The 12565-nt window shown below is 58.5% G+C and overlaps 1 protein-coding gene across 3 annotated transcripts; it reads right to left on the bottom strand.

Moving 5' to 3' along the window:
* Nucleotides 1-1159: 1159 nt before the first annotated feature.
* Nucleotides 1160-8717, bottom strand: LRRC8E (leucine rich repeat containing 8 VRAC subunit E). 3 transcript variants are annotated; one of them, XM_073889397.1, is made up of 3 exons: nt 8635-8717; nt 5271-5413; nt 1160-4503 (listed from the first exon to the last, which is right to left on the bottom strand). In XM_073889397.1, exons 2-3 carry the CDS (start codon nt 5406-5408, stop codon nt 2260-2262), a joined length of 2382 nt encoding a protein of 793 aa, XP_073745498.1. In that variant the 5' UTR covers nt 5409-5413; nt 8635-8717; the 3' UTR covers nt 1160-2259. The 3 variants fall into 3 exon arrangements, with proteins under 3 accessions (XP_073745498.1, XP_025719140.1, XP_073745499.1); XM_025863355.2 differs by having other exon boundaries at nt 8643-8711; XM_073889398.1 differs by lacking the exon at nt 8635-8717 and adding an exon at nt 5745-5831.
* Between the last annotated feature and the right edge of the window lie 3848 nt (nt 8718-12565).

A 12565-nucleotide genomic window follows, 5' to 3' on the forward strand; every position in this document is an offset into this window, starting at 1 on the left:
CGCCGTCTCTCCGTGCACGGCGCATGCCCGCGGCGCGCACTCGCCCGTCCCTCGTGCCTACCCTCCGCGCATGCGTGCTTCTTCCCAGCGGGAGGGGTGACACTACCTAGAGCTCGCGTCTGGCAACGTGCAAATCCTCTCACCGTGATGCGCACGCGCGGATTCCGAGCGCACTCTCGAGAGGCGCTGTGTTGAAATCCATTCACTGTTCTGCAGGGAAGGGCGGGCGGGGAAAACGGCACGCCTGCGTACGGAGGGGTAGGAGCGAGCCCGCGCGTGGCCCTTGGTGCGCATGCGCAACATTGGCTCGCTCTTCTGCCGCTGTTGCTGGGAGTAGTTCCTCGTTTTCGCTGTTCCCCGCCCGGCCTGTTCTCTGGCACCCACGCTCCCTCCGAACTGCCTTTCTCGTCTGGGACAGTGCTTCATTAGGATCCCTGTTAGGCTTAATTGCTGCCTCCTCACCATAATTAGGCGCCCGTGGGGAGCCCTTTCTATTTCAGCAAGCTCGGGGTTGACCAAGGACTGGCGGGAGGGGCGGGGTAGGGCTCGGTCACTGTAGGGGCCCTAGGACCAGCGGCATGGGGGATCCCTCATCTCGACCACAGGGCAAGGGTTATGGCCAAAAGAGTTCCAGGTCAGACCCAGATGGGATATTTTAAGACTTTCCCTCATCTTCCCTCCCCGGAATGTGAGCCCAGCTCCTGGACAGTGCAGGAGACGGGCCTTGGTATTAATGCGCCTCAGCCTGTCTTTCCCGCCGCTTAACTGGTCTGATGGGTGCCAGGGAAAATGTCCGCAACTGGAATCCTAGTTTCCGGAAAGCAGCTTGCCTCTGCTCTCGTTGCCAGGAAGAGGCTCGCCTTTTGCAGACACCTCGAGGTGTCCAGTCCCAGGAGGTCAGGGTCAGTCAGGCTGTGCTCTATGCCCTACCTGCTCCTGGTCCAGTACAGGAACACTGGTGGGCGCTGAAGGCTTGTGGGGACTTCCGTGGTGACAACTTATGGGTGGAACAGCTACAAAAGAGTGGAGTCTGGAGAATGAACGGAATGTAGAGGAAAAGGGGTTCTCCAGAAAAAAGCTGGGCAGAGGATGCCACCTAGTTTCTCCTGATAAGCCGAGGTCTCCCTGCCTCTGCTTCCAGGACAGAAACTCATAGCCTTGATTCTGGCACGTGAGTGTCTTTGCTTGCCTGTCATTGGTCTGGTGAAATGGAAGGCTTAGACAACAGAAGTGGATAGCAGAGATCAGAAGTTTAGTTCTCCTAATTCATATTATTTATTAAGCACCCACTGATAGATGCTCCCTCACACAGGGAACACTTGAGAGACAAGTCCCTGCCTGTGCTCAGAAGAATGTAACCTCCACGGCAGGCGTTCTTAACCCCTGCAGTCTGCCATCCTTAGGATGTGCACGAATGGCCCTCTGGGACATCTGGGGGAATCTGTTGACTGCCTGAAGTTGCTTGCGGAACTTTGCGTGTATGTGTACCCGAGCATTTTCCTGGGAAAGGAGGTGCCCAGCTTTTATCAGATGTTCAAAAGTTCTAGGACTTGAAAAGGGTTCAGAATCCCTGCACTGGACATCCAGATTCTGTAGGTCCATAGTTCCCAACATACAGGCCTAGGACCACCTGCATCAGTTACCTGGGATATTTATTTACGGGCAGGTTCCTGGCCTCCAACCAGCCCTGCGTCAGTCTTTCAGGGGTGGGGCCTGGGATGTTTTGTTTTGGGGATGTTGATTTTGATGCATAGCCAAAGTTCACGTGCCTGTAGCAAACAACTTATAAATAAGGGATTGGCATCACAGTTGGGGGCGAGGGTCGGTGGTCCCTTGTGTCTGTGTCCCCTCCTTGGGAGAGAACCCCAGAGATAAGCTGTTTTGGTCGGGGCCGGTGGGGGGCGGTGGACAAGGTTGAAATCCCATTGGGATGTGCCCCACCCCCATATATGGCACTAACTGAGCTAGAATGTCCCCGGGGCAGGGCAGGACAGCCCGCCAAAGACACAGGTATCTTTGGCCTGAGAATCCTATGACTGAGTTAATCCCTCCATGATGTTCCACCCCAAATCCACTGGCCTCCTGTCTCTTCTCAGACAGACCAGTCCCAGGATCTTGCCTGGACCCCACAAGGTTGATGCGTCTGCTCCTCCTCTCCTGGCCTGGGCCCTCTTGGCCACCTCTCTTGAAGACAACAGTAGAGATTCTGGGGTGGAAGCATCCAGAAGGCCTCTTACCCCAACCTTCCCCACCAACGCTTCATTCCTCCTCCAGCTTTTCCCGCACCTCTGCCGGCAGGCCCTCGTAAAGGGTGTCCTCCACCAGGAGCCCCGCTTTCTTGAGCCCCGCACAGTTGCCAAGCTCTTCTGGCAGGCCCTCCAAGCGGTTGCCCTTGAGCTCCAGGCGGCTGAGGGCTCTGAGCGCCCCCACCTGGGGCGAGAGCTGGCTCAGGTGGTTGTAGCCCAGGAGCAACGTCCGCAGCTTGCGGCAGAAGAAGAGCTCGTCGGGCAGGGCCTCCAGGGCATTGTAGGACAGAGCCAGGTGCTGCAGGTTCTGGAGGAGGCCCAGCTCAGGTGGCAGGGAGCGGAGCCCATTGTGGGAGATGTCCAGCAGGCGGAGGCCAGAGCACATGCCCAGCTGGCTGGGCAGGGTCTCCAGCTTGTTGTGGCTGAGGTAGAGCTGCTCGAGTCCCCGGAGCTTACGCACGTGCTCGGGGACATAGGCGATCTGGTTGTGCCACAGCCTGAGCGTGACCAGCTTGCGACAGTGCTGGAAGCTGAGGATCTCCTCAATGGACCGCAAGTGGTTGTCTTTGAGGTCGAGTTCCTGCAGCGCGCCCAGGCTGAAGATGGCATGGGGGATGCGCTCCAGCCCGCAGGCCACCAGCTCGAGCTCCCGCAGCACCGCCAGCTTCTTGAGGCTGTTAAGGGCCAGCAGGCGGGCCCCATCGTTGTGCAGACTGAGCCGCTGCAGATGCCCGGCCACGTCAGTCACGCTGGCTGGCACCTTGCTGGCATTGCTCCGCAGAGACAGCACCTTGAGCTGCTTCAGCTCCCGGAGGCTCTCGAGGGTCGCCGCCCGAGCCAGCTCCGGGGGGAAGAGCCCCTCAAGGTGCAGCTCCTCCAGGCCGCGCAGCCCGAACACCCACAGGGGCACCTCGCGGAGCTCCTCACACTTGACCCGGATGACCTTCAGGCGGTCCCGCAGAAAGATCTGCAGGGAGAAGGGCAGCCTGGCGGGCGAGTGGAGCAGGCTGAGCTCCTGCAGGTTCACCAGCTGTGAGAGGCCCGGGGGGAAAGTGATATCACAGATGGCCTCCAGCCGGAGCGCCTCCACCTCGCTGAGCTCGAAGACGGTGTCGGGCAGCCCCGGGAGCATGCAGAGGGCCAGCTCGAGCTGGCCCCGGGCGTTGCGCTGCAGCTTCTGCCGCAGCTTCTCAGGCGTCCACTCGTGGTTCAGGTTGAGCTGCTTCAGGCGGCTCTCACTGACTTCAGAGAGGAAGACAGCAAAGCGCTTGGAGTAGAGCGAGTCATACTGGTCGATGAGGTGTAGCATGAAAGCAAAGTCATTCTTGACGTCCGGTATGTCACCCATGCCGGTCTCCTCCCGCACCGAACGGAAGGAGTACTCCTTGAGGGGCCGATGGAAGAGCCAGTAGAGCGTGTAAAGACAGGTTAGCCCGTAGACGCACACAAAGGAGATGTAGCAGAAAGCCAGCTTGGAGAAGAGGTGGGCCTTGGTGTGATTGCAGCAGAAACTGGCATAGCCTGTGACCTCCGAGGTCTCTACCCTGCAGGCCACCAGGAAACTGATCTTCTCCACGTAGACCAGGTTGTAGACCAGGATGGCAAAGAACTTGCAGACTTTGAGCACCGTTTGCCGGATGTACATGGTATACAAGATGTCTCCCTCCTCCACGTGCACACGGAACTTCTTGACCTTCTCAAACAGGGCTTTGGCCTGTTCACCCTCCTTCTTATCCAATAGGGTGACGGCCGGTGGCTCAGTGACCACCTTCTCAGGCTCCACCAGCACCTTTTCCTTCTCACCCTCACTTGCTTTCCCTGGCCCTGCGGAGGCCTCCATGGTCGCTGTCGCCCGTCCCGCGGTGGCGCCCTTGTGGTTCTCCCCAGAGACCTCGGACAGGGCCCGCGTGGTCCACGGTGAGTCGAAACACTTGCCCAGAATGGAGATGAAGTGCTCGATCTTGGAGCTGGTGCCAGGGAACTTGAACCAGAAGCTGGTGCAGACCATGAAGATGAGCGTGTGAATGACGACCAGGTAGGGGAAGTATTTGGCATACCAGTGGAGGGCTGTCTCGTAGCAGAGCTGGTTAATGAAGCTGTACTGCTGTAGGTCCAGGTTGTTCTTGAGGCCGCTGACCTCCCGGAGGCCCCCCATCTCCTCGGAGACCCCCCGTGGCAGCAGTTGCTGGCATGGGGCCTCGGATAAATTCTCCCTGAGTTCGTGACTGGGCAGACAGATGATCTTGTCCTGGGTCACCTGGGAATGAGGGTCGGGGGAGAGGGTCAAGGGGGGGGGGGGGGCGGGGGGGGGGGGGGGGGGGGGGGGAGAGGCGGGCTGAAGGTGGGAGGAGGCCCCAGTCCCTGAGTGTCCTGAGCAGGCTGTGATTTTGGAAGAATCGCTAAACCTCTGAAAGCACCTCAGTCTTTGAAAAAAGGAGTTAGCTTGAATGGGAGCCTCCCGCTCTCCCCCCTCCCCTCCCCCGCAAAAGATACTCAAGTCCTAATCCTTAATACCTATGAATAGATAGTCTTTGCAGAGCAGATGTGATCAAGTTAAGGTGAGGTCATTGAGGTGGGCCCTAATTCAGTATGACTGTGTCCTTTGGACATACACACACACACACACACACACACACACGCACACAGAGGGAAGATGAGCGAACGTCATCTATACACACACACACACACACACACACACACACACACACTGAGGGAAGATGAGCGAACGTCATCTATAAACCAAGGAATGCCTGAGGCCACCGGGGAGCCGGGAAGGAGAAAGGCATGGAACGAATGCTCCCTCACAGCCCGCGGAAGGAAACAACCCTGTCAACCCTTTGAAGTTCACGCTTCCGGGCTCCAGAATTGCGGGACAGTTAACAGGAAGACTTCCGGAATCCCCGCCCCGGCCCCCACCAGGCTCCGCCCCCACCAGGCCCCGCCCCCGCGCCCTCGCCTCCAGGCCCCGCCCCCTACGCCCAGGCCGCGCTACGCCCAGGCCTCGCTCCAAACCTTGCGCCTTACCTGCAGCGTGCAGCCAAAGACCCCGATCATGAGCATAGCCACGGTGAGGTACTCCGCCAGCACGTCCCACCAGGGTTTGAGCACCTTGAAGGCGGGCTGCTGTTCCGTGAACTGCTTGAACTCGGCCAACGGAATCATCTTTGCTGCGGGGGATGGAGAGGCAGGGGTTGCAGAGACTCTCAAGACGCGGCGCCTGGTCGTGGGCCCCCAGCGAGCCAGACACGTGCCTCTGCTCCCAATCTGTGCTCTCGCCTGCCCAAATCTGGCACAGCGCACGAACTGTGTGCCCCCTTCCCCTCTCCCCCAGACCTCCCCTCCTTCCTGAAGCCAAGCTACTACCGTTCTCCCCACTTCTGCTTCCCGGGATCCCTGCCCCTATCTGACGCTGCTGGCCCTTTCGGACGCGCAGTCCACAGGGCCGCCGTCCCCCAGCTAGCCCGTGTGGCCCTCTCCCAGAACCCAGCCACCGCCCACCCTTGATGCCGAGCCTGAAACCCTCGCTCTGCAGCTCTGACTCCAGACACCTGGTGTCCGGGCGGCTGGCCCCGGCTCTCTCTGCCACTGGGCCAGAGAGCCGCTGAGGCAGGCTCGGGACTTCCGGGGTGTGGGCCCCCCACCCCCTTCAGGGGCGCTCCAGGCACCACCTCCAACCTCCAACCGGAAAAGCCGGCTGGAGCCTGGCTCTGGTTACAGGGCCCGAGGGGCAGGGAGTGGCAAAACCGAAGGCTGGTCAGTTAGGGGCGGGAGGACTTAGGACACCTGGGTTTCTAGAGGGGCTGGTGCCTAGAATCTGGGGCAGAAAACAGAAACCTGGGTAGGGGGCTGTCAGGATGGCGGAAGGGCAGAGGACTGGGAAATGGAAAGCGCAGGGAGCAGCCGGAGCGACACCTACGACCCGGCTGGGGCCGGGCTGCCCGGCTCCTGGGCGGCCAGCCCACTCTGTCTGTCCCTGGGTTTCATTTTAGACCAAGGTATCATTATTTCAGATACGGGCGGCCAGGAGCAAGTCCCATGGGGGCGTGGGCCACCAGCTGGGACATCACCCTCCCAGGCAGGCAGCTGGGGAGGCTCCCTCCTCCACTCCCTGAGGCTGGATGGAAGGAAAGGGAGGCAGCAAGGCCCCCACTGCTTCCAAGGGGGCTCCTAAGCTCGACTGCCCCTCCCAGCATCCGTGCTTCTCTACCCTGCCAGTTTTCCCACGTGGGGTTCCTGGAGGCTGAGCAAGGGAGGGAGGCATCTGGGCCATCAGCTGGTCCCCCAGCCTCCCACCCATTGCCTAGGGGGAACCTGGCCCTGGCCCACACCTCAGCCAATTACTCAACACTTCCCTCCCTCCCTTTTTTTGGTCCCCAGGTGCAGGAGGCCTTGGGTTGACTCCTGGGTGGGGATGGGGTGGATGTGGGCAGGGATACAGGATGCGGGCTCTGCCCACCAGGCTGAGGGTGGGGCAGTCCACCACACCTTCCAATCCCATCAGAGGCCCTCACTTCGGGACGGCAGGGGCAGGGCCCCCTGACTCAGGCCCTGACTCACTCAGAATCAGGCGCAGGCAGGGGGTGCTCAGACAGAACCGAGGCTCACTCCCACAATGCCCCATCCTTCACTCTCAGTGTGACACTCTGTCCTAAAAGAAAAGCTGAGTGTATCGGTCCAGTCACCGGGGAAGCTTAGAGAAACATACACAGGGCAGCTCAACAGCACCCAGGGGCCCAATGTACACTGTAGCCATCCAAGGGGACACCTGGGGGCATTCTGGAGTGTGCGTTTGGATGTACACACTGAGCTGAGGGGGAGACCCAGGACCAGTTCCAGCCAGCCGCTGTTCTCCCTGCCCTGGGGACCTGTCCCTCTGAGGGACCCCACTCTGCTGTTTAACCTAAGAAGAGTACTTCTGGGGGCTGTGACAGAAGTAGACGGGCAGGGACCAACTTCCTGGCTGCATCCATCTCGCACTGCTGGGAGCTCTAGCACCCCCCCGCACCAGGACTACAATCAAAGGCAAAAAGGCAGAGACACCCAGGGTCCCCAGTGGAAGGCCCCGTGGCTCCCACGGAACAAGGTATATACACAACACCATCCGAGGCAGACACGGGGGTTATCATTATCTGTCTCCATGACTCAAACTGGATGGTCTGAACCTGCCATTAAGCTTCCACAGACACAAGACTGGCCCCCCTTTGTCTGAGCAGGGCTGGTGGGAGGGCCCCGGGGCAGAGGGCTTGAGCTAGGGGGAGTCCAGAGGAAAACAACCACAGGGCCACATGCAGCTTATGGCCGCTAGATGCTTCCAGGACCTCCTTTTATCCCAACTCCGGGGTGGGGGGGTGGGCTGCAACCCTCATTTTCCAGACTCACGGGGAGGGAAATAGCCAGCTCGAGGTTTCACAGCTACAAGTGGTATTTAAGGCGTAACCCCCAAGTCTCGTCTGGCTGGTAGCACCCCCTGTATTGTCGTGGGTGAGAATCTCTTGCTGAGATGCAACATCTTCCCCAAAAGAACCTCAGAGGGGAGCTCTGGCAGAGAACAGATGGGCGGGCGCTGCTCTGCAGGCCAGGTTGGGGGCCCCTGGTCCACCTAAAGACCAGGTACTGCCCCCTGCCCAGCCTGAGCTCCACCCATCCCTACCTCACCCCTGCTTCTCCTCTCTCAGGCCCTCCCCTGAGCTCCCAGCTGGCCTCCCGAAACAGGGAGTGGTGGGTGCTCCTGGTCCAGGCCCCTCCTCACCCACAGCCCATGCTAATGGGCAAGGAAGACACAGTGATAGCTGTCAGCTCTGAGACAGGCTTTGGAGCACACAGGTCCGATCTTTGACTCACACAAGAGAGAAACTAAGAAAAAAAGCGCAAGAAACTGAGGTCAGGGGTGGGGTCGGGGGGTGGCCCCTTAGCAGCAGATCTTGGGCCGGGCCCCGGCGCAGGGACTCCCAACCTAGTACTTTTCTGAGCTGCCCTGCCAGGACTCGGGAGCGAAGGGGGTCTTGAGGTTTACTAGTCCCAGAGGGGGTAACTTGGTAAGGACCCCAAGGGGTATGGTTCTGGGGCATTGAGGGGTTCGCAGAGGTGAGTTGTTGCTGTTGTCCCAGCAGGCAAGGAAAGGGGAATGGGGTCAAGATCGCCCCCCCCCGCCGGGGGTCTCCCCCATCCTGCTGATCTTCATTCCGTCCTTGGCCAGGCCTGCCCGCTCCCGGGCAGGAGCCCTTGGGCTGGCCACGGCCCAGTCTCTCGCCGCCCCCACCCCCTCCCCAGCTCCTTGTGTGCCCCAGCGGGCCTCGGGCTCGGGCGGCAGTGCCAGCGTCACCTGGGGCGGTCCTCACGTGGGCCAGACCCCCGCCCCACCACCCCGTCCCCGGGGACAGAGACCCACCTACTCACCGCTCGGGCTGGGACGCTGGGCCCAACTCCTGGGTCCCTGGGCGCGGAGCGGCCGGGACTCCCGCAGAGTTCCCGGGCCAGCCTGGGTGAGTCAGGGCGGGCGGGCGGGACAGGAGCCCGGGAGCCGCCCCGCCCTCCCGCCCAGGGGACGTCCCGGCCCCGCCTCCCTTTGGGCCCTCCCAGGTCGCCCCCCACTCCCGGCGCCGTGGGATTGCGGGAGGAGTCTACCCCGGCTCTTCCCCGAGGTGGGTGAGGGGCGGGCCGGAGGAGCAGGGGTCTTAGGACTTTGGGCCAGGCTGCAGTCGGGGACACTGAGGGGGCCCGGAGGCACTGTGCTCCGAAAACCAGCCTCTGGGCCTCCTTCCAGGATCCAGGCTGTATAGACCTTGTCAGGAACAGGTGAAGAGCCTCCTCCTCCCCCACCCCCACCCCCAGGTGCGACCACCTGGCCTTCAGGCACAACCAAGGCACCAGTGAACAGAGTCCGGGGAAGGGAAGGGGGCTTCCCTTTTCCTGCTCTGAGCACCCAGCCAAGGGAAGCTGAGCAGAGTGGGGGTGCTTATCTGTGTGACCCTGCCCAGGCTTGAGACCTGCTCTGGACTTCTGGGGGAGGGGTAGGAGTGAGCTGCTCTTAGGCCTGGGGTAGGGTGAAGCACAGGGGCCAGAGGGCTCGCTGGGATCCGGGACTGGAGTCCAGCCTGGGAGGTCAGCTTCTAGAAAGGATGACCGCCTCTCCACCCCCACTCATTCCTCCCCAGCCAAGGAGGCCTGAGCTGGGTCTTAGACTAGCAAAGCACCCAGGTCAGCCTGGAGGCGTCTGATGAACCTTGATGGGTTCTGTCTGCAAACCTCAAGGGAGAGGGGACCTGGACGAAATGAGAGAAGAAGACCCCTCCCCTGTGGGAAAAAGAAGCCCATGAGTTCACTAGACTCGACTTCACTAGGCAGGCAGAGACCTGAGACTCCAAACCTTGAGGATGGGGTCCCCCTCAGCTTAGGTTCCTGTGTGAAGCCTTGTGATGGGCATGACCCTCAGAGGCGCGACATCTCCGAAGTGTCTGTGGGCTCCACCACAGGCAGCCCCAAGACAGAGTTTCATTGTGAGGCCAAGATAAGCAAGGCCCCCTTCTCTCTTAGAGCTTCTGCCCGAGTGGGGGCAGCCAACACAGAGGTAAGCATGCAAACATGCCGGGGAACAAGATCTCCATCTATGACAAGTGCTGTGCTTGTAACTAAGCAGGGTGAGGTGGGTAATGAAAGCCAAGTCCACTTTGGACCATCTGAGATAGAGTCATTGCTCCCTCTCCTTCACCCCCTTCCCGCCCCTGGAGAAGCTCCTTCAGATCCATGCCCTGGGGATGGGTGAGGGGGGCGGTTTACAGCTTTATGCTGGAGTGAGCATCCTTTAAAAAAATAAAAAAGATTTTATCTTATTTGAGAGAAAGAGAGAGAGAGAGCGCACAAGAGTTCGGGGAGGGGCAGAGGGAGAGGGGGAAGCAGACTCCCCACTGAGCAGGGAGCCCGATGTGGGACTCAATCCCAGGACCCCAGGATCATGACCTGAGCTGAAGGCAGACCCCCAACCGACTGAGCCACCCAGGTGCCCCTGGAGTGAGCATCCTGATACACATCGCTTTGCACACTTATAACGAATCTCTGAGGTCACTGGGATGGAAGCCTCATGACCCCAGGCACATGACCCTCCTGCAGCCCGCTGTGTCCCCAACACTTCAGTGGTGCCTGGCACACCGTGGGCATTCAGTAAACGATGGGTGGGTGGATGATTGAGGTGTTGTCTTAGTTCACACTCCTCTAGCGCAGACCCTGAGACAAGGAATTGGATCCCAGTGGTCTACCTGGAAGGTGATCCCAGAAAGCACTGGAGTGGGGCAATGCGGAGGGGAGACTGGGAAAGGAAGGAGGCCAGTAAGCATTAACGAGGGTACGCGAATGAGGGTAAATGAACAGGTTCACGGGCAGCTAGGGCTCTATTCTGCTGGGGAGCTCTGGGAGATGCTGGAGGACACACCTCCACGTTGCCCCCACCCAAGGCGTGAAGTCAGCGATGCTGACACCCTCCCCCACGTGGGGACTGTGGGTGCTCAGATGACCCGGAGTGGTCTAGACGCCGGAGTAGAATGGCTACGTCACGAGGCACACATACTCACTAGGCTTTCCAGTTGTTCTCCAAAAGGACTGCCTGCTTTACATTCCCATTGGTAGTGCATGACTTTTTCCACATTGATAATAACCAGCTTTAAAAAAAAAAATCGTGGTAAAACACCATAACATAGAACCCACCATTGTGACCATTGTTAAGTGTACAGGTTAATGGCACTAAGTATGTTCACATTGTTCAGAAACCATCACCACCGTCCGTCTCCAGAGAACTTTTCATTTTGCAAAAACTGAGACTCTGTCCCCATGAAACACTAACTCCTCATCCCCTCCCCCAGGTCCTGGCTCCCACCATCTACTCTGCCTCTGTGAATTTGGGATTCTTCTAGAGATCTCATATAATTGGAATCATACAGTATGTGTCCTTTTGTGACTGGCTTAGGTCGCTGAGTACAACGTCCTCAAGGTCCATCCATGTTGTAGCAGGTGTCAGGACGTCCTTCCTTTATAACGCTAAGAAATATTCCATTGTGTGGTTGGACCACACTCTGTTGATCCATTCATCCATGGATAGATAGTTGGCCATTGTGGATCATGTTGCCATGAACATGGGTGTGCACTTAACGCTTTCTTTCTTGCTAGCTTGCTTGCCTGCCTGCCTGTCTGCCTGCCTTCAATTCTTTTGGGTGGGATTGTTGGATCATATGATACTTCTTTAATTGTTTAATTTTTCGAGGAACCGCCATACTATTTTCCACAGCAGAAACCACCATACTGTTTTCCACATCCCATTTTGTGTTCCCACCAACAGTGCGCCTGGGTTCCAATTTCTCCACATCCTCACCAACACCTGTTATTTAATACCCAGCTTTTTAGGTTTTGTGAACGTGATGCAGTTATCTATTGCTGTGTAATTACCACCAATCCTAGCAGCTTAAAACCACTCGCATTTATTGTCTCCCACGATTTCGGAGGGTCAGGAATCTGAGAGTGGCTACGATGGGTGGTTCAACAGTCTCCCTCCCCCGCCAGCCCTGGCTACCACGGCTTTGCTTTTTGTCACTATAGATTAGCTTGCATTTTCTGGAATGTTATATAAATGGAATCAGGCAGTGCATGGGGTGTGTGTGTGTGTGTGTGTGTGTGTGTGTGTGTGTGTGTGTGTGTGGCTTCTTTTATTCAGGAGAATGTTTTTGAGATGTGTCCCTGTTTTGAGTGTCTTGGTAGTTTGTTGCTTTTTATTGCTGAGGAATATTCCACCATAGGGTATACTTTGTTTTGTATAATCCCTGTTGCTGGAATGTTCTTAAAAGAGGGCAGTCCAGATCCCAATAAAATTCAGGATGGGTTCAGAGTAGCCTTGGAGGGACCTAGCACTAGAGAAGGTAGGAGGGGGGCATCTGGGTGGGTGGCTGTGACTCACTCAGAAGGGCACCGCTGATGAGTGGGCGTGTGGGCAGGTGGGGGGACTAGGCTGCTGTAGTGCCAGAAGGGGCTCACACAGGTGACACTCGGGAAGACTTGGGGGGAGGAGGTGAGGGCTAGAATGATCCAATCTGGAGGGCAGTGCCCTGAGGAACGGTGAGGGAACACCTCTCCCAGGCTGGAGGGGGGTTTTCATTCAAAGGATGGCTACTGAAGAGTTCTGACCTTGCTCTCTTTCTTCCATTCCCTGACCCTCAGTTGTGGGCACAACTCCTGAGGTGAGAAGACCCAAAGTCCTGCTTCCAGCCACACCCTAGTGAAGTCTATCCCCCCACCCGCTTCCCTCCAGGACAGGTTCAGCCAGGTGCCAAATGCCACCC

The sequence above is a fragment of the Callorhinus ursinus genome, unplaced genomic scaffold (assembly GCF_003265705.2).
Source record: "Callorhinus ursinus isolate GAN/ISIS: 27379988/994484 unplaced genomic scaffold, GSC_fseal_2.0 scaffold107, whole genome shotgun sequence".
NCBI classification, from domain to species: Eukaryota; Metazoa; Chordata; class Mammalia; order Carnivora; family Otariidae; genus Callorhinus; species Callorhinus ursinus.

Coding starts and splice junctions, on each gene's coding strand:
- LRRC8E (XM_073889397.1), bottom strand. CDS start 5,408: ATGATTCCGTTGGCCGAGTTCAAGCAGTTCACGGAACAGCAGCCCGCC. Junction 4,504..5,270: donor TCTTTGGCTGCACGCTGCAG/GTAAGGCGCAAG, acceptor CCTCATTCCCAG/GTGACCCAGGACAAGATCAT.